The sequence below is a fragment of the Erythrolamprus reginae genome, chromosome 4, assembly GCF_031021105.1.
Source record: "Erythrolamprus reginae isolate rEryReg1 chromosome 4, rEryReg1.hap1, whole genome shotgun sequence".
In the NCBI taxonomy this organism is placed as follows: domain Eukaryota; kingdom Metazoa; phylum Chordata; class Lepidosauria; order Squamata; family Dipsadidae; genus Erythrolamprus; species Erythrolamprus reginae.
This window is the reverse complement of record NC_091953.1, coordinates 86,653,783-86,675,674: the sequence shown is the minus strand read 5'-3', so window position 1 is coordinate 86,675,674 and position 21,892 is coordinate 86,653,783. Positions and strand designations below refer to the sequence as shown.

Sequence of the window (21,892 nt, the reverse complement as noted above, 5' to 3'; positions counted from 1 at the left end):
ACACATACCAATTCTACTCAGGACCCCTCCTCAAGCAGGAAACTGACACAGAGTCATAGAGATGGATGGTACCTCAGAGGCCATCTAGTCCAGCCCTCTTCACAAGCAGGAGAATTGGTCTCCCAGTCAAATTTCTGGGGTGCTAAATTGGCTGGTGGAACTCCCTACCTCACAACAAGCTAATTTGGGAAGCCAATCAGATTGGTCCTCATAAAAGACGGGTGGGTGGTAGAGAGAGATAGGTAGGATTCTATTAGCAAACGACAGATGTGAAGGCTGGTTGCTGTCTGGGGCCCCTTTATGACCTGCTTATCATGATTATCTGTGGAATTTTTACGATGCCTCGAGGCAGATGTGAAAGGAACATTGGCTGGGGGAACACACTGCTACATACTCCTCGCTAAAACTCCCTTTGCATTTCTCTCTCTCTCTCTTTTTCTTCAGGGTCCCTTCCAACACTCTTTCCCCCCCCCCCCCAATTTGTGGACTGTCCACATGGACAAAGGAGGGGGTGAAAAGGGCATGGGATCGTCTAGATGCCCACAGCATGAATGGACCTCTTTCTCTGCAAACAGGGAGGGATCATTAGCCGAGAAGGGGGTCAGACTAGATGGCCACTGTGGCCCCTTCCATCTCTATCACTTTGTAAGACTCCTGAATGAGAAGGGGGGTCAGACTACATGGCCACTGAGGTCCCTTCCCTCTCTATCACTCTGTAAGACTCCTGAATGAGAAGGGGGGTCAGACTAGATGACCACCGAGGTCCCTTCCCTCTCTATCACTCTGTAAGACTCCTGAATGAGAAGGGGGGTCAGACTAGATGGCCAGTGAGGTCCCTCCCCTATCATTCTGTAAGTCTCCTGAATGAGAAGGGGGTCAGACTAGATGGCCACCAATGTTCCTTCCCTCTCTATCATTCAATGTGTATGTTTGTGTATGAAAGAGCAAACTGTCCCATTCTTTCCTTGCAAAAGTAGCATTTTGTAACAACCGTTCTGATTGGATGGTGGCGAAGTGTCCCATGTGGCCAAAAGGCTGTGTCTGAATTTGGATTTTTGTGGCCAAAGGGCTGGGGCCAAGAGCTAGGGGCCTTTGGGCAAGGGAGTGAAGGCAGCGGCCGATCAGCTGCTGTGGAGGAAAGAGCTTCATCTAACTGGCGGAGGCTAAATGTCCTAAACCGGGAAAGAACAAAGAATAAAGAGAAACAGACTAAGATTGTGGGATGATTTCAACTGAGGAAAAGCAAACAAACAAGAAAAAGAAGCAATAAATAGTAACCCATGTAAATTTGTAAATTACATACTAGGTTACAATAGAATGTATTAAAAATTGTCTTGCTAGCAATGCAAGCTTCAGAAGACATAAAAGTACATTAAAGAATTTACTGGTACTTCATTCTGATATGCATCATATTTGTCTCAACAACCATTTATTTTTTGTCTTGCTTTTTTTAAATAAATGATTAGAAAGTCCCATTTTAAAAAATGGTGTGTCACCTTGTGTAAATATTAAGTGGAACATTTTTTCAATGTCGATCGTGTATCCATTCATTCCTCAGTACTGATCTAGCAATTGAATTTTTAAAAAACTAACAGTGTTTACAGCAGATCAAATCTTGCCAGTGAATGTGTGAGTGAATCCTGAAGATCACCAGCCTTGGTAGACAGGAGAATTCTTCATTAAAACCTCACTAGTGCCCAGATTTCCTTCAGACAATATGCTTAAAGTTTCATCTGTCTGATGGATGGGTACTGTTGATGTTTTCTTTGAGTCATGGAAATTCACAGAGTTTCCGCTTGGCAAAGCATAGCCATTTCCAGCAGCAGTTGAGGTGGACAGAGAATCCCATGGAATTGGGCTTTTCTGCCACTGCAAGTCCAGATTCCAACCAGTCCAGCCATAAAAAGCCAATGTGAAAAGAAAGCCTTGCATAGGGTTCAGCACTCCCTAGGAAGAAAAGAACACAGGAAGTTACAGTGGTACCTCACGATACGAACCCCTCATCTTACGAACAACCCGAGATACGAACCTGGGGTTCAGAATTTTTTTGCCTCTTCTTACGAACTTTTTCCTTCTTACGAACCCGCCGCCGCCACCAAGAAGCCCCGCCGCCCAGCTGTCACTTTTTGAAACAGCCAGGGGGCTTCTCAGCGTCCTCCTGAACCCGAACACCAAACCCGAACCTCCGGGTTCGGCGTTCGGGAGGCCTCCAAGAAGTCCCTCAGCTGTTTTAAAAGGTGACAGCGTGGAGCAAAGGGAGGCTCAAACCGCCAGCGGCTTTAAAAAGCGGCGTGGAGCAATGGGAAGCTGAAGCTGCCGGCGGTTTGAGCCTCCCTTTGCTCCACGCTGCTTCGCCCTGCCTGTCACCCTGGCTCAAGCGTGCGGCGGCAGACCGCCTTTGTGTTTTTGGCTGGGGGGGGGAGTTAGGAAGGTCCTCCTGCTTCCCCCACAGCCCAAAACACAAAGGCGGTCTGCCGCCGCCCGCTTGAGCCAGGATTACAGGCAGGGCGAAGCAGCGTGGAGGAATGGGAAGCTCAAACCGCCGGCAGCTTCAGCTTCCCATTCCTCCATGCAGCTTCGCCCTGCCTGTCCTCCTGGCTCAAGCGGGCGGCGGCAGACTGCCTTTGGGTTTTCGGCTGGGGGGGAGGGAGTTAGGAAGGTCCTCCTGTTCCCCCCCAGCCAAAAACCCAAAGGCGGTCTGCCGCCGCCCGCTTGAGCCAGGAGGACAGGCAGGGCAAAGTGGCGTGGAGGAATGGGAAGCTCAAACCGCCGGTGGCTTCAGCTTCCCATTCCTCCATGCCGCTTCGCTCTGCCTGTCATCCTGGCTTAAGCGGGCGGCGGCAGACCGCCTTTGTGTTTTTGGCTGGGGGGGGGAGAAGGAGAACCTTCCTAACTCCCTCCCCCCAATGCTTCGCCCAGGACAACAGGCAGGGCGAAGCGGCGTAGAGCATTGGGAAGCTGAAGCCGCCGGCGGTTTGAGCCTCCCTTTGCTCCATGCTGCTTCGCCCTGCCTGTTGTCCTGGGCGAAGCAATGGGGGAAGGGAGTTAGGAAGGTTCTCCTGCTCCCCCCCCCAGCCAAAAACACAAAGGCGGTCTGCCGCCGCCGATTGAGCCAGGATGACAGACAGGGCGAAGCGGCGTGGAGCAATGGGAAGCTGAAGCCGGCGGCGGCTTCAGCTTCCCATTGCCCCGCGGGTGGCGGCAGACCACCTTTGTGTGTTTGGCTGGGGGGGAGCAGGAGAACCTTCCTAACTCCCTCCCCCCAGCAGTTCACCCAGGACAACAGGCAGGGCGAAGCAGCATGCAGCAAAGGGAGGCTCAAACCGCCAGCAACTTCAGCTTCCCATTGCTCCGCAGGCAGCGGCAGACCACCTTTGTGTTTTTGGCTGGGGGGGGAGCAGGAGAACCTTTCTGACTCCCTCCCCCCAGCACTTCACCCAGGATGACATGCATGGCAAAGAGGCGGGGAGGATCGGGAGGCTGAAGGCTCCTTCGGTGGTGGCGGCCGGCTTCCAGGTTTCTGAGTTTTGGGCTTGCACGCATTAATCGCTTTTCCATTGATTCCTATGGGAAGCAATGTTTCGTCTTATGAACTTTTCACCTTACGAACCTCCTCCCGGCACCAATTAAGTTCGTAAGACGAGGTATTACTGTATTTGAAATCCAAAGTGCAGATTATTACATTTTAGTGAGGATTTAAAACAATAACGTTGCCCAGTTTTTTGTGCTATTATCTCCTAAATCAAACTAAAGAATCAGAGCTCAAATCACATAGTCACTCTCTATTTTAAAAAGACAACAAAATGCAGAAATAAAATATATCTTAAGTAATTCTGGTTTCTTTGTGTTTCTGCTATTTATATAGAATAAACATATATCCTTTAGGGCAGGGGTCCCCAACCTTTTGGACATTAGGGACCACTACATTCATACTTTTAAATGCTGTAAACCACTATTATGAATCCAGCACACCGCTTGCACTCCCAGTAACAGGATGGGGCCCTTCAGCCATTCTCTTCCCCCTCTCTCTTTCTCTCTCTCTCTCCCTCTCTCCCCCTTCTCTTTCTCTCCCACCCTTTGTCTGTCTCTCATCTCTTTCTCTCATCTCTCCTTCCCCTCTCTTTCTCTCTCCCTCTCCCCCTTCTCTTTCTCTCCCTTTGTCTGTCTCTCATCTCTTTTTCTCATCTCTCTCCCCCCTCTTTCTCTCCCCCTCTCTTCATCTCTCTCTCTCCTTTCTCTCATCTCTCCTCTCCCTCTTTCTCTCCCCTGTCTCTCATCTCTTTCTCTCTGACATCTCTCTTTCTCCCCCTCTATCTTCCTCTCTCTCATCTCTCTCTCATCTTTTTTCTCCCCTTCTCTACTTCTCTCTCTCATCTGTCATTTCTTTCTCTCTGACCTCTCTCTCTGACCTCTCTCTCTCTCTTTCTCTTCCTCCCTTCTCTCTCTCATTCTGATTCTCCGTTGCTCTCTCTGTTGGGGCTGGACACACCTCAGAAGGAGGTGAGGAGATGCATAACTTGCTCTCCACCCCAACTTTCACCCAACCCAGCTGTAGCCGATGCTCCATGTCTTTATGGGCTCCTGGAGAAGGGGATGCCATCTCCCCCATTGTAAAGTGTACATGTATGCATGGCTATGAGATCCAAAACCACAGTTGGGTTTAACACTGTTATACAAACAGCTATCACAGACTATTAAATAAGTTACTGTTAATTAAACCATAGTTGTATATAAAGTGTGAACCCAGTAAATTTGCTTAAAATATCTATATGTACAGGAGGAGACCTTAAATATGCTGACAGTTTCCCTGTAACCAACATGCTAGAAAAGCCCATACCATTATAATCCATGTGATCAGTGCCGCAGTTCTGATATTTTTCAAGGACCTTCCACTGATATCTGGTTGCACTTCCAGGTAGAACAGAAGACCCTCATTTATAATATTTGATGACCAGCTTTTATGGATGTAAAAGTTATGGAAAAAACAAGACAGAAAGCTTCAGAATTATTTATTATTTTTCTATCAACGCTGATGACACCCAGTTGTACATCTCCACCTTGTGTCCACTTGGCGAAGCAGTGGAAGTGATGTGCCAGTGCCTGGAGGCTGTTAGGATCTGGATGGGTGCCAACAGGCTCAAACTCAACCCTGACAAGACGGAGTGGCTGTGGGTTCTGCTTCCCAAAGACAATCCTATCTGTCCGTCCATTACCCTGGGGGGGGAATCATTGGCCCCCTCAGAGAGGATCTGCAACTTGGGCATCCTCTTCGATCCACAGCTGACTTTAGAACATCACCTTTCAGCCCTGGCGAGGGGGGCATTTGCCCAGGTTTGCCTGGTGCACCAGTTGCGGATCTATTTGGACAGGGAGTCCCTGCTCACAGTCACTCATGCCCTTATCACCTCGAGGTTCGACTACTGCAATGCTCTCTACATGGGGCTACCTCTGAAAAGTGTTGGAGACTTCAAATTGTGCAGAATGCGGCTGCACGAGCAGTCATGGGTCTTCCCAGATATACCCATGTTTCATCAACACTCCGTGGCCTGCATTGGTTGCCAATTGGTTTCCAGATGCAATTCAAAGTGTTGTTGATGACCTAAATGGCATTGTACCAGATTACTTAAAGCCCTACATGGCATTGTACCAGATTACTTACGGGACCGCCTTCTGCTGCATAAATCCCAGTGGCCGATTAGGTCCTACAGAATTGGCCTTCTCCAGGTCCCATTGACCAAACAATGCCATTTGGTGAGGTCTAGGGGAAGAGCCTTCTCTGTGGCGGCCCCGGCCCTTTGGAATCGGCTCCCTCCAGAGATTTGAACCACCCCCGGCCTCCCATCCTCCTTGCCTTTCATAAGAGCCTTAAGACCCATCTATGTCGCCAGGCATGGGGCAACTAGTACATCCCCCCGCTTCTGACCATTAAAAGTTATGTGTGAATATGATTGTGCTATATTGATTGTTTTTAAGATGATGGATTTTAATCATAGTTTTAATTATTAGATTTGTACTTATATTGTTTATATTGTTGTTGTGAGCCGCCCCAGATCTCCGGAGAGGGGCAGCATACAAGTCTAAATAATAATAATAATAATAATAATAATAATAATAATAATAATAATAATAATAATACACATAGTTCAGCCAAAAGTCCAACATATGGATTTCCGTGTTTTTGAAAAATTTCCTTTAATTTTTTTTAATCTTACCAAACAATGATAATCAGCATAATTTTGAAAAAGCGATTTTTAATTTCTGTCCCCAGCCGCCTTTCATTCTCTGTGTAGATTCCTTGTCTTCCCTTCAATAAAGATGCAACTGAGAAGCAGAAATGAAGTACGGTATGTTCATTATATCATTTGATAAAGCCGATCCTGCCTAGCTAGAGCAAGCCGGCCACATTTTGAATGCAAAAGGCAATATACCATGGATCTGCCTCCACCCCCATTTTCTACTAATTAGGATTGCTCTATTAATCTTTATTTTATTTATTTATTATTTAGATTTGTATGCCGCCCCTCTCCGAAGACTCGGGGCGGCTCACAACAAGATAGAACAAATCATAAATAATCAGAAAACTTTAAAATTTATACAAGATTTAAAAGAACCCCATATACTAACAGACGCACACATTTATTCCTATTAAAAATCCAACTGCCATTTGGAATCTTACCGGCAGCCACAGTTCTACTGAAAAGAATTGGATTGGCCACCAAAACAAGCACCAATGGAACATACGTAGTGATATAATGAGGAATTGCATGCTCCAATCCATTTTCACAACTGTAAAATAGGGGAAAAGGACAGATTATGATTTATGCGTTCCCAAGTTGAATCAAGGAAGATTTCTTGTAGTTTGCTTACAATGTAACAGGGAATACATTGAATAGGTATTTTCAGTGTGGCAGAATTGACTGCTAGCTGGACAGAAGTCTATATTTGTGCGAACAAATATATAGTATTTGACTGGTAGTGATAATACAGTAACTGATTATTTTTCAAACAAAGAATGATGATTAAATGGAGAAATCTTATAAAGGCGGAAGCTTTCAGGAGGCCACTTAATTGATCCCATTTATAGAAAAAAAAAGAAAAGAGATTGAAATGCATTTGAGAAATGGCCTAATATCAAAGAGGGCGTGGCCAATGCCATAGCAACATGATGGATTCTTTTTAGGGTTCCGGAAGAAATGAAAAATACCAGCTGATTCAGGGTCTTTATTGACCTAAACTGTTCTGGATGAACAATGGATAAAGAGACATGCGCTGACAGGAACAGGGAAAAGGAATTTCCCTGGAGAGTCGACTGAAGCCTCAGAAACTGGCAGCTGAGGAAAGCAGCCATTGCGAGCTGCTACACTGAAAGAAGCAGGAAGAAGAAAATGTGGATTGTTGGGGTGTGAAGTTTGCTTTAAAGTACTGTTCAGGAGTGGCCAGTGAACAAGGTGTGATTTGTGATTTGTTCAATCACAATATTTACAGATAAAAGGAAACTTTAAAATGAGACTATGAGAGAACCTGGAGCAGAAATTAGCAGCTAATTGGCAACTGGGAGTGCTACAAAGAAGTGGGGGATCGGAGATTATAATATTTAAAGCCCAAAAGGATTGTGATTGTTACAATTGGATTTGGTGAAAATAAAGAGAATAATTTAAAAAGAATGAAGAGTAAGAGGAAAACCTTTTATATTTATATTTAAAGCATTTTGAGAAGTTTTAATAGAAAGCTGATCTATGTCTATGGGGAATTTGAGGATGCCATCTGCTGGTGCAAAAAGAACATTATAATAATTTGGTGGGAGATAAAAGAGGTAAAAGAAAAAAAGAAAAAATGATGTGCAGCTGTGGATTGACCTTGCTTACAGAAAAATATTTTGGAAACTCCGAAAATCTTCAAGGATCAATTGTTTTGAACTATAGAATTTGGTCTTGACTTTAATGTTAGTGGAAGATAAATCGTTGACTTGGTAAGCAGTAGAATAAAACTGGACATTTGGATACTAGAAAAGAGACTATATGGACATTAAGTTTGAATCAAGAAAGTTATAATAGTAAAATCCAAAAGACAGTAAGATGGATAAAATGGAACTGTGGGTATATGAAGAATTGATGGAGATCTCAAAAACTATATGTGAAGTTTTAAAACTGGTAAAAGGTGATGAGAAACTATAATTGATGTTGGATGATACAAAATATGTAGAAAATATAGTGTTGGGGAACCAAGAAAAAAACATAGAAAGACAAAAAAATAGAAAGCAAAAAATAGACAAATGATTTCACCGGGATTTACAGTGGTATAGACCTGGGAGAATACATATTGAAAAATCTTAAGAGGTTGGAGGAAATTTAATTAAACAATGCACTTAAAAAGTAACAAATTAATTAAAAAGAAAGTATAGATACTGAAAGGAAAGAAAGAAAGAAATTCAAAGTGTTGGTAATGACCTTTAAAGCCCTACATGGCATTGGGCCAGAATACATCCGGAACCGCCTTCTACCGCACGAATCCCAGCGGCCGATAAGGTCCCACAGAGTTGGCCTTCTCTGGGTCCCGTCGACTAAACAATGTCGTTTGGCGGGCGCCAGGGGAAGAGCCTTCTCTGTGGCGGCCCCGGCCCTCTGGAATCAACTCCCCCAGAGATTAGAACTGCCCCCACCCTCCTTGTCTTTCGCAAATTACTCAAGACCCACATTTGTCGCCAGGCATGGGGGAGTTAAGATATTCCTTCCCCTAGGCCATTACAAGTTATGCATGGTATGTTTGTGTGTATGTTTGGTTTTTTATAATAAGGGTTTTTAGTTGTTTTATTAAATTGGATTGTTACATGTTGTTTTACCATTGTTGTTAGCCGCCCCGAGTCTGCGGAGAGGGGCAGCATACAAATCCAATAAATAAATAAATAAAATAAAAAATAAAGAAATCACCACAAGGGGCAGGGGGAAGAGGAAGTTATGAGAGATGAAACATTTGAGAGATCAAAAGAAAAATGTGCGAATGGTGAGTGGTGTCACCTTACATTTTCTTTGAGATTTTGTTACTCGTCCGCATGAAATGGGATCCCCTCCACCCATGGCAAGCTGGACAGGGTTCTATAAAGCAACAGTGCTTAGGGCACCTTTTTTATACCCTTCCTCTTACTATGGAGGTGAGCAGTGTGGTCCTAGAGAGGGCTGCTGTGTTATTCAGCTGTTGCTTGTCAGCAGGAAGATGACCATTACACCTGAGTCACCTGTGTGCAGGTGTGCAGCTACAGCTCCCAGTGTATCCACATCTACTGTTTTGTTGCTTGCCCATCGCCACAGGACTTTTCACAGGAATTGGGGAAGGGATGTCAAGACTTGCATGTGAATTGGATTAAAGTGAGGGAGAGGTGCATGTAGTCAGCCTCACTCTCTCTTCTCAGATTCCATCTCGCTCCAATAGCAAGACAATAGTCAAGACATTTGAAGATGGGCTGGGCGCAGTGGTTGTCCAGAGCAGCTTTTGTGTCTTGCTGTGCTCTTAGCATATCACACCGCTTGCAGAGATCGCCTTTATGACCATTATCCTATTCTAGTAGGTTTCATCTGCTTAGTCTGCCGGAATCTGTTTGAGATAGACAAGTCTGTATCTCACCAAAGGTTAATGACCCAATGGCTACTTTCAACCTGGTTTGGCCAGTCTGTTGAAGCTGTTGAGTGGGGTATGGCCTCTGTGCATGCTACAGCTACTAAGAGCCACAGGTGAGAGCTGAGTGACAGGTGAGGACCAAAGGTGAACGAGCTGCCCTAAAAGCTGCCCTAAAATGAGCTGCTGTAAAAGGACATGGCATGCTCTCCCTGAACACCCCATACGCCCCAAATTCTAGATGGTAAATAACAAAGTAACTTTGGGAAGAACGGAAGAATGGAGGGTATTTGAGAAACGTTGGGGAGAGGAAAGGAGAAAGGCCAAAAAAAGGAGAGAGGATGAAGGAGGAAGGAGGTAGAGAGGGGAAAAAGAGAGGCAAAAAAAGGAAAGAGATGGCAATGACAAAGGAGAGAAAGGATGAGGAGAGGAAAGAAGGAAGGATGGTTTTGATTGTAAAATTGGGGATAATATGATAAATATGAGAAAGTAAACAGAAAAATAATCATTTTTGGTTGATTTGATGGCTATATGATTAATATTAAAATGGAAGATGTTAAAAAGATTAAAATATTAATTGAATATAATATACATTTTAAAGTATAATATTGATGTATATATGGGTAAGCACTCTGACAACACATTGTTTAAATTGAAGATGGAATTTTTGATAATTAAAAAAATTATGAAAAAAAGAATAGAAAAATGGCCTAATTCAAGAAATCAATACTAATCTGATTGACACCAAAAAAGCTAAGTATGAATCGATTCTAATCCTCTATGTAGAAAAGAGAAATGATTCCATAATTTGTATTTGGAGAAGTAAAGGCATTTCAGTCATTCAGATAAAATGTCTTTAAATGTGATCAGGGGGGAGAGAGGTAGTAAAATATAAAAGCAGAAGTTGAAGGTTGCAACAATGTTGCATGCATTGTGCTAAAGAGGTCAGCAAGACAACATCCCAAACTTGTGAAGTCACTCATTCTCTCTTATACCCTTTCCTCTATTTCACCTCCCTCTATTCTTCCATGTCCTCCTTGCTCATTACACAGCAAGTAGGCATAGTCAGTTGCAATTCCATAATGATATATTTCTTAATGATTTAATTGCTTATACAAATACAGTGATCCCCCGCTCGTTGCGAGGGTTCCGTTCCAGGACCCCCCGCAACGAGCGGGTTTTCGCGAAGTAGCGCTGCGGAAGTAAAAACACCATCTGCGCATGTGCAGATGGTGTTTTTACTCCCACAGCGCTAGCGAGGAGCCGAAGATTGGGGGCGGCGCGGCTGTTTGCCGCCGGCATGGAGGGCTTCCTAGCAGCCCCCCAAACCCGGGTTGGGGGTCCGGGGGGCGCTGGCTCTCGGCGCTTTCGAGCTGAGTCCGGGAGCGAATTCGCTCCCGGACTCAGCTCAAAAGCGCCGATAGCAAGCGGCAAGGAACGGCTTGTCCACGCCGTTCATTCTCGCCGCTTTCGAGCTGAATCCGGGAGCGAATTCGCTCCCGGACTCAGCTCGAAAGCGCCGAGAACGAAAGGCAAGGAACGGCTTTTCCACGCCGTTCATTCTCGCCGCTTTCGAGCTGAATCCGGGAGCGAATTCGCTCCCGGACTCAGCTCGAAAGCGCCGAGAACGAAAGGCAAGGAACGGCTTTTCCACGCCGTTCATTCTCGCCGCTTTCGAGCTGAATCCGGGAGCGAATTCGCTCCCGGACTCAGCTCGAAAGCGCCGAGAACGAAAGGCAAGGAACGGCTTTTCCACGCCGTTCATTCTCGCCGCTTTCGAGCTGAATCCGGGAGCGAATTCGCTCCCGGACTCAGCTCGAAAGCGCCGAGAACGAAAGGCAAGGAACGGCTTTTCCACGCCGTTCATTCTCGCCGCTTTTGAGCTGAATCCGGGAGCGAATTCGCTCCCGGACTCAGCTCGAAAGCACCGAGAATGAACGGCGTGGGCGGGCGAAGGGCGGGCGGCAGCGAGGAGTTTGCGTGGGCGGTGGGGAAACTCCTCGCTGACGCCAGCAAGAGGGGGAAGACTCAGGGAAGCCGCCCAGCAGCTGATCTCCCGGTTGCCATCTACGCATGCGTGCCCACGGGCACGCATGCGTAGATGGTATTTTGACTTCCGGGTTGAAAAATAGCGAAGTACCCTGTTCGCAATGGTTGGGGACGCAATAAACGGGGGATCACTGTACAACAGGTTGCTGGTTACATGGCCCATTTGAGAATTTGAGAACACTGAGAACAAAAAAAAACCCAAAACCAACCCAGCAAACAAAAAGGATCTTACTTCTTTTATATACAAATTTGACATCTCACTGCTTTAACAATTCCCCATCTCCCCTAGGCCTCCTAATACTAGAGTCCCTTTGTGAGATTAAAATTTTCTGGAAAAAATTGTGTTTGCAGTTAAAACAAAAGCTAGGAGGGGGAGGAAGATCCAAACATTTGCATGTATTTAGGGTCCCCTAAAATGACTCCTGTCAATATCCACCTTAGCACTGTATTGTGACAAGAGTTTGCCCTATAGGATTTTTCTTATAACAGTCATTAAGCCCTAAGACTTACTCAAGTAACTATTAAGTATTTTAATTATTTTTGACATGCATTTATTTTCTTAATTTTTCTCCAGCCTGTAAATTCCCATACTACCTAAAGACATTGACAGGTTGCTAACTTTGGAAAAGTATCTCCTTAAGACTGAACAACATAACTAAGGTTGGGTTCCATTGTATACCATGGCAGCGAAGCTGGCCTTCAAATGATTAGTTAGATTCCCCTCCTTTTAATAAATATGGATCTAACCAATACCTTTTGGTGTCCTTTAATTTAAATAAATTATTGAAATGATTTAAAATTCAGGTAACTTACCTAGAAACTGAAGGATAGTAGAGCATAACAACTCCCTCCACGCACAGCAAAATTGCCAAGCCCCATGTCATCATATGGTACAACACAATAGTGCTAGAAGGATATTGTACAGAAAAATAAGATGTAAATATTATTCCTTGTCAATTTTTAAAATTACATGAGTACTTTCATATTTCAAGGAAAGCTGAACTGATGGTGAAAAAAGAATGCAAAGATAAGCTTTTGAGAAGCAATACAATATAACTATAGAAAATACCAATATGAAAATACATGTTCTGCAGCAAAGCTGAACAGAATAAAAGCCAATATTAAATAGCAAAGAAATATTTTTTTCTTCCACTCAATTGTGTTCAATTCTCAGATATTGCCTGGAGAAATCCTTGTATTTTACTTGACAAATTTTTCAGAAATAGGTGACTTTGCTAGGGCTGAGAGAAACTCAACTGATCCAAAGTCACAGACTCTGTGCCTAAGACAGGATTTGAACTCACGGTCGCCTTGTTTCTAGCTTGATGTCTTAACCACTACACCAAATTGACTCTCATATTAATTATTAAGCAAACAGTTATCCATATTCATCCATGAAGATAAAGCTTTCTAAGTGTGCACTTAATATTAAAAATATGCCATCCTGAAAATATCCCATTTTTAAAATGTAATATTCATTTGTGATACCTTATTCCTGCTGATCTTCTAACTACCAAGTATGAATCCATAGCATAGCAAAACAGCCACCAAAAGACAGCACTGTACAAAAGTTGAATCCACATCTGAGAAACAAACAGAAAATCTTAGGAACTTAGAACAGGTTTATTGAAATATTGTTACTTGTAAGTCTGAAATGTTATGTTCAACTGTATTCAGTATACAGTGGTACCTCGAGATACGAGTTTAATTCATTCCGGACCTGGGCTCTTAAGTCGAGCAGCTCTTATCTCGAACGACTTTTCCCCATAGGAATTAATGTAAATAATTTTAATTGGTTCCAGCCCTCAAAAAACTCACAAAGTTAGTCTAAATTATGCAGAAAGACATGTTTTTAATGAAGAAATGTACATGTACATATAAATGAATAATGAAGTTTCTTTCACTTAACTTGTAAACTTTCTTAAACTTTTAAATTTACATATGTTCAACTTCTCTGCCACCCAATCCTGTAGGACAGAGGTCCCCAACCCTTTTTGCACCAGGGACCGGCTTTAAGCGATCAAGAGAGGAATGGGTGAATGAATGGACGGAGGGTGGGAAGGAAGGAAGGAAAGAGGGAAGGGACAGGAACAGAGGAAGGAAGCAAGGAAACTTATGAAAGGGGAGAGTAAGAGAGGAATGAGTGAAGGGAGGGAGGGAGGGAAGAAGGTGGGAAGGAGAAAGAAAAGAAGAAATAGAGGAAGGGAAGGTAAAAGAGAGAAAGAAAAAGAGCAAGAAAGAAAGCTGCAAGCACCCCCCCGAGCCCCCCAGGCCGGCTGCAACCTTTTAAAACACGCGCGCCGCTTCGCAGCTGTCTCCTGAAGCCGAACGCGGAAGTTAGCGTTTGGCTTCAGGAGACAGCTCCTTGGCGCTTGTATCTCGAATTTGGGCTTGTAAGTAGAACAAAAATATCTCTCCCCTCCCAGCTCTTATCTCGAGTTGCTCTTAAGTAGAGCAGCTCTTATGTCGGGGTTCCACTGTACTACACAGAACATCAAAGACAATTGGATAAAGTAATTTCCACCTACCAGTAAGTAGCATGTTCATTCTAAATTCAGTAACATTTGTGCAGCACTTCAAATTCAAATAATTTGGAAAAATATAAATATACAGTGGTACCTCGACATACGAGTTTAATTGGTTCCAGACCCGAGCTCGTAAGTCGATCAACTCGCATCTCGAACGAATGCCTTTAGACTTTGTTTTTCGCGCCAAGATAACCGGAAGCAAGGAGATTCTTGTGCCACCTAGCGGAAGCTCGGCTTGTATCCCGAATTTGAGCTCGGGGGTCGAACAGAAATTTCGCTCGCGTTGCGGTTCGTAACTTGGAATACTCGCATGTGGAGCAGCTCGTATCTAGAGGTACCACTGTATTAGTTGTTTGAGGAAGTCCAGGCAAGCCCAACCATGAGTACTAATTCTGTCATTATTGTAAGTTTACTTTTGCAGAATTTTACAAATTTGAAAGTTCCTCTCACATCCTTCGTCTTTAGTCTTTGAAGGATATTTTCTCCATCCACTCCATCCACCTGTTGCCTAGGCTGTGGCTCTTCTTCCACTCTCCCAAAGTGATTTCCATGAAGTCTAAAAATTATGATTCTCCGTTCCCTCTTCTTCTGGGATTTGAATTAGCATTAGCATTTAGATTTATATACCACTTTACAGTGCTTCACAGCCTTCTCTAAGCGGTTTACAGAGAGTAAGCAAATTGCCCCCCACAATCTGGGTCCTCCTTTTATCGACCTTGGAAGGATGGAAGGCTGAGTCAATCCTGAACCAACTGAGATTCAATCTGTCAAACTGCTGGCAGATGGTGAGCTTGCAGTACTGCACTCTAATAACTGCACCACAGATGCTCTTATTAGCAATACAATACAACCTTCTGCAACCTTTTTCATGATATGTTGGAGACTACCACATCAGGGGTGAAATGCTCCTGGTACACTTGTACTTGTCAGCCACTGGAGAGCCAGTTGATAAGGGAGCGGACCGCCCACCTGTCCGGATGCAACCATTTGGGTTCCTTTACCCTCTGTGCATGTGCAAAGCATTCTGTGCACGCACAGAGGGTAAAAACACTGAATAGCGGCATTCAGGCAGGTGGGCGGAGCCTCACACTCCCTTCATGACGGCTCTCCAACAAGTGACAGGCATGAGCGAACCGGGAGCATTTCACCCCTGTACCACACCCATCAACCCCAGATACTGTAGCAGTGTTTATGGGACTCCAGAACACGTTCTCGATATTAATTAGGGGAAGACTGCCCTAGCATTTTTTATCTATCTATAATTCTGACATACAGTGGTATCTCTTCTTACGAACTTAATTTGTTCTGTGACCAGGTTCTTAAGTAGAAAAGTTCGTAAGAAACAGCAATTTTTCCCATAGGAATCAATGTAAAAGCAAATAATGTGTGTGATTGGGGAAACCACAGGGAGTGTGGAAGAACTGTTTCCTCCTAGGAGATTCCTAGAGAGGTCCCATGGAGGCTTCTTCACACCTTTTCTGGCCCTGTTTCCTCCCAGGAGTTCCTAGAGAGGCCCCACGGAGGCTTCTCCCTGTCTTGTTCGTAAGTGGAAAATGGTTCGTGAGAAGAGGCAAATTTTTTTTGAAAAGCCTGAATCCCAGCGGCCGATAAGGTCCCACAGAGTTGGCTTTCTCCGAGTCCCGTTGACTAAACAATGTTGTCTGGCAGGCCCCAGGGGAAGAGCCTTCTCTGTGGCGGCCCTGGCCCTCTGGAATCAACTCCCCCCAGAGATCAGAACTGTCCCCACTCTCCTTGTCTTTCGTAAATTGCTTAAGACCCACCTATACCGCCAGGCATGGGGGAATTGAGACATTTCCCCCCAGGCTTATATAGTTTATGTATGGTATATTTGTGTTGTATGGTTTTATATAATGGGCTTTTAGATATTTTTCTTCTTTTAAATATTAGATTTGTCTATTGTATGCTGTTATTATTGTTGTGAGCTGCCCCGAGTCTGCGGAGAGGGACGGCATACAAATCTAATAAATTATTATTATTATTATTATTATTATTATTATTATTATTATTATTATTATAATATCTAGAAAAGTTCGTTAGTATAGGCGTTCATAGATAGAAGTACCACTGGTATATGGATTTGGCTCTTGTATGCCTTTGCAGATAAATCAATGCTAAAAAAAATATGAACAGTTCATGAGATGTCACATATTTATTGCATTCTGCTATAAAGCTCATACACTGAATCACTTTACCAATATAAAATAGAAAACAAAAGCATGAGAAACACATTTTCCAGAATGCTTTATAATCCTTTTATCAACAACGGTCATAGGTCTGGATATATGTTTGTGTACTAGGAAGCTTAAGCAAAACTGTTTGGGATCACATGACTAGCACCCGAGGAAGGCTTGGAATGGAGCAATCATTAACATTCCAAATCTCTTTCCATGTTCTGGAGGAATGTACATTGCAACAGTACTCTGGGTAATTTCCAGTTTAGTTTGTGTACAGCATTCAAGTTATTTTTTTCTTTACAACTAATCCTGATCAAGGAGCTGATCAGGCCCATTTTTAAGCTTGGTATTTTATTAATCTATCTATTCTGCCAATATCAAATATGATCCTTTCCTTTCCTGTACAAATAGGCAGACGGAATCCCTATATCTTTGAATAATTTAATTCCAATAATCCCCTGAGTGAGAAAGAGTAAGAACATAGCTCAAGTAATCTATCCCGACCTTTTCAAAGGAGAAATGTATCAATGCAACTTGGAAGCAGTTTCATACCTACCGCACTTCCTACACAGAATGTAGCAGGCCATATATTAGTTTGATTCGCTAAAGATATATTTGCCACAAAGTCTGGGAATCCTAACCAGATGCTAGATCGGAAGATTATGCCTGTAAGGAAGAAAATAAATTTATATTAATAAGGTGCGACTGACCACTTTAAAATTAATTTTGTTTCATACTTTCCCAAAGTATTAGAAAGAAAATTTGACTTCATTCAGTTTTCTGTGATGAATTGTTTTTCCCTTTTATTACTCAAACTTATTCTATTCTGAATTATTTTGAATTTCCTATTCAAAGTTGCCCATTTTTAGAACTAATATTATATTCCATCTATGTTGCTAGTCATTCAAAAAGCCTTTTTATGTTGGGTTCCTGCTTTCAAGGACCCTTGAAAGGGGAAAACATTTTCTAAAATATATGTTCCAAATATTTTTGTTGATTTTATTCTGTCTCTTTCTCTCCTCAAATACAAACAGCCAACAACAGTGGAAGCAGCAACTATCAAGAAGAAAGGGAGATGATAGACAAGGATTTGGTTCTGCTGCTCCACTTTCCAAAGCTTATTTCCCATGTAACTCAGGATATGGCCTTAAGGACTGGGAAATATTCTTTTTATCTACTTTTTCTCATTCCTCATTTTATGTGACAATGATCAGGATTGAAGATACCCATCCCCTTTGCTTTTGTTTTTATTTTACAAGATACAAGACTTTATAAAGGTCTGTTTTTATTGCAATGGTTCTCAAGCAGTATTTTGATAAGTTAAAAGGCGGTTGACTGGCAACTTTGCTTCTGTGTATGTATTGGAGATATAAAATGTAGAAACTGTATATGTGTATAACTGTAAATCTGTAAATGGTATTTAATCAGGATTAGAAGTACTATAGTTTTACTCCCTCTCGCCTTCCATCTTCTGGTCCACAGCTGTCTGCCTGGCCAATAAGTAAAGGATCAGCAATATAATAATCTCCTGTCAGTTCTCTAGTCAATGCTAGCCATTTTCTGGAAAGAAGGATGAATAATCTACATTCTCGGTGACCTTTGTCAGAGTAAGACTGCATACTGCAAGAACCACTGACTGGATTAATAGGGATTGGCTTCTATGGCTGCCTTGTGGGGGAAGGAGTGGGAAAAATCATATGCTTGCCTACATACCCAGCTTTCAAATTTTCACTATAGTCATGTGAATGTCTAGATCTTAAAAGGATGGATTTCATTCATGAACTGAGACATGTAAGGAATTAAAAACTGAATAGTTTTAGCTAAATTCTTCAGAGGAAATGTGGCAGTAAAAATAAATAGGTCAATAAGAGTGCTCTCTCTCATTCCCTCCCCCCAACATTCTGCTCTCATGAATATCTTTCATGAGACAAAGGGAAAAGAGGGATTTTTGAATGGAATTTTTTAGCAAATTATTACAAATACCACAAAAGCAAAAACTATCTAATATGTTTGAAAAAACTATAAAAAGCAGTAGATTCAATTTCCTTCATATTCTGAGTCACTTTTAATACATAATCAGTCTTCCATTGGAGATTATGGATTAAACTGTGAAATAACTAATATTCATTACCATTTCATCTGCCTAAAAGTAATTTATCTTCTAAAAATGAGTTTCTGTTATAATGCATAGCAACTTTAACTGTATGTGGATTAAGAATCAATTCCCATCACATCTGAAGATATTTCTATGTGCATTTAGAACAGCAAAGTTTAAGGACAATTTTAGTTCTTGAAGGCTTTTCTATTTGGCTTCAGATTTATTAAATTATGAGTCTTGAGTATTAAATCTGTGGAAAGGGGATCAAGAATGCTTACATACTACTAGACAAACCAATTAAGCAACATAACAGCTGGCTTTTTATATAATGCTAAAATGAACTGATAGCAACAGCAACTGCAATCCAAGTCACAAATACAAATCACAAACCATACCTTGCTTTGAAATAACATACAGTGGTACCTCTACTTAAGAACACCTCTACTTAAGAACTTTTCTAGATAAGAAACGGGTGTTCAAGATTTTTTTGCCTCTTCTTAAGAACCATTTTCTACTTAAGAACCCGAGGCCGGAAAAATTTCCCAGGAAATTTGAGAGCAGCACAAAAACCCAGCCAGTTTCCTGCTATTCCCCCTTTAATCCCGGCCATTTTAGGCTTTTCTGGGTTGCCAGAGGAGCCTTTTGTGGTGCTTAAGGAAGCTTTGGCAGTCCAGAGCGAACAAAGCATTTTCCTTTCTCTGGGCGCTTGGAGAGGGAATAAACCATAATTTGCTTTTACATTGATTCCTATGGGAAAAATTGCTTCTACTTACAAACTCTTCTACTGGTCACAGAATGAATTAAGTTATTAAGTAGAGGTACCACCGTATAATGGTTTACTGCATATCAGAAAGTTCAGGAATAAAGTTCAAACTACTCTACCAGACATTCTTGACTTTTTTGTCTATTGTTTTTCTTTATGTCAGAGGAGCTAATTTTTCTATGACAGTCATGGCGAACCTATGGCACAGATGCCACAGTTGGCACGCGGAGCCATATCTGTTAGCACATGAGCTGTTGCCCTAGCTCAGCTAAAATGGACATGTGTGTGCTGGCCAGTTGATTTTTGGATGGCAGAGAGACTCTGGGAGGGCGTTTTTGGCTTCCAGAGAACCTCCAGGTGATGGGAGAGGACATTTTTACCCTCCTTGCCCTGGCTCCAGGGAAGCCTTTGGAACCTGGGGAGGGTGAAACATGAGCCTACTGGGCCCACCAGAAGTTGGAAAACAGGCAGGGCAAACTGTTTTCACCCTCCCCAAGCATTGAATTATGGGTGTGGGCACTCGCACATGTGTGATAGCATGCATACACACTCTTTCAGCACCTGAGGGAAAAAGGTTCACCATCACTGCCCTAGGATAACATATATTATGAATAAGAGTTGGAAGAGACCTTGTAGGTCTTCTAGTCCAACCCCCTGCTCTAATATTTCCTATTAATATTTCCTATTTCAAGTACTGTTTGGTGTACTAGTTCCACTAACCCAACTGCTAGTAGACTAATGTCATTTCTTACAGCTTTCCCAGGAAGATAACTGTAGCCAACTTGGCTTGTTCGGTGACAGTCCATATGGAATGCCATGATGATCCTTTTCAATCCCTCTGGATACATTAAAGTTAGTGAACAGAAAAAAGAGATTCCATCTTAAAACATCTGAAATTTCATTTATCCTGACCTAGAAAGTCCATTTAAACTAACCGGGCTTGTTACAAACAGAAACCAGGCTGTAATGCTACTAAAGCTCTATTGGGCTCCAAACTGTTGATGTGCCTTGTCAAAGTTACTCAATACTTATTTCATTCCTTTTTCCATCACCATCTACCTTAGCCTTATACACTGCTCAAAAAAATAAAGGAAACACTTAAACAACACAATATAACTCCAAGTAAATCAACCTTCCATGAAATCAAACTGTCCACTTAGGAAGCAACACTGATTGAATCAATTTCACATGCTTTTGTCCAATATTGCACAGAACAAAGTATCCAATGAGAATATTTCATTCATTCAGATCTAGGAAGTGTTCTTTGAGTGTTCCCTTTATTTTTTTGAGCAGTATATTAAATGTCCTTAGGCATTTAAGAGAGACTCTTTTTCTCCCAGCCTCTCCACCTCCATCTCCTTCTTGACAAATGTATCTTTTTATTTTATGTACACTGAGACCATATGCACCAAGACAAATTCCTTGTGTGTCCAGTCACACTTGGCCAATAAAGAATTCTATTCTATTCTATTCTCCCTCTCTCTCTCTTCTCTTTGGTGGGATCTCCCCCAAACCTCACCAGAAGCGACCTTCTTACCCAGAGAGCCCAGCATGTCACAGGCGGAGATGAGGAGGAGGATGGTGGTAGTGGAGGAAGAAGCCTTGGAAACCAGCCGCGAGCCCCGGCCCTTCTTCGGGAGGAGCTGCAGGGCACTCAAGAGAATCCCGGCGGAGGCGCTGCCAAGGCAGACCCCGCAGAAGACCTCCGGCTTGAAAGACACCACAAGCTTGGTGGAGGCGTCCCGGTTGGGGCAACAGAACGTTTCCAGCCTTGGAGAGGCCATGGCAAGTTCTTCGGAGACGAGAGGCCGCGGTGGGAGGAAGGGCCAGGCGCTTTCGCTCGCTCCTAGGCAGCTCTTGCAGGCTTTCCGTCCTATTCTTCCTGCAGCTTAGAGTTGGGGGTCACGCGATGGCCGGATCATGTGGCGAAGTGGCAACTAACCCCCCCCCCCCCGGAGCTGCCATTCCTGGCTCTGTGTTGGCGGAAAAACCTAGTAGGGCAGCGAAACGGGGGGAGCAGATTTGAAGCGCGTGCCTTCCCTTCTCTTTGCTCCGAGGCATTGGCAGGGCTTCACTCAAAACGCATTGCTTCTTGCAGGACCGTGTGCCCCCTTTCTTTTTTTTTTGGGGGGGGGGGAGGGGTTCAGAGAGAAAGCGAGGCTCCGACGAGGCATCGTCTGAAAAGAAGCAATTTCCTTCAAAAGGATTGACCTCTGTATTTCCTAAATCGGGGACAGTTTCTTACCAATGATTCCTGCTTAAGTGTCACTCGCTAGGGCTTCCATCCTCTTCCCTCCACTTGGTTTTGTTATAGTTGGGAGAGCTGTTTCCTAAAATCCTGATTGCCCTAAAGAAAAGTTTTTTCCAAAGTTGGCTGGCAGTTCTACTCCAGCGCTCCTGAAGAACTTAAAAAGGTTTTGAGACTTGAGATCGCGACATCTGATCCCAGGACCCAGAGATCCAGGCTTCAAGCATCCTCCCATCAACTGCATCTTGAATTTCCACTTTGCATTGTCATACAGCATCTGTATAAAGGGCGTGCATAAGTGCACCAGAGTGCCTTCCGTCCCCTGTCCTAATGTTTTCTCTTTTACTAGTACCATGTGTATAAATATTATATCTTTGTATACCACCAATAGGTACTTGACAA

General features: G+C 43.2%; 1 protein-coding gene across 1 annotated transcript; it reads right to left on the bottom strand.

The window, feature by feature from the left end:
* Window positions 1-1,412: 1,412 nt before the first annotated feature.
* GPR143 (G protein-coupled receptor 143) lies at window positions 1,413-21,185 on the bottom strand. The gene is made up of 8 exons (XM_070750849.1): window positions 20,780-21,185; window positions 16,938-17,047; window positions 13,147-13,241; window positions 12,472-12,564; window positions 6,677-6,786; window positions 6,213-6,321; window positions 4,838-4,955; window positions 1,413-1,947 (listed from the first exon to the last, which is right to left on the bottom strand). The coding sequence occupies exons 1-8, from the start codon at window positions 21,024-21,026 to the stop codon at window positions 1,648-1,650; spliced, it is 1,182 nt and encodes a 393-aa protein (XP_070606950.1). The 5' UTR covers window positions 21,027-21,185; the 3' UTR covers window positions 1,413-1,647.
* Window positions 21,186-21,892: the final 707 nt, after the last annotated feature.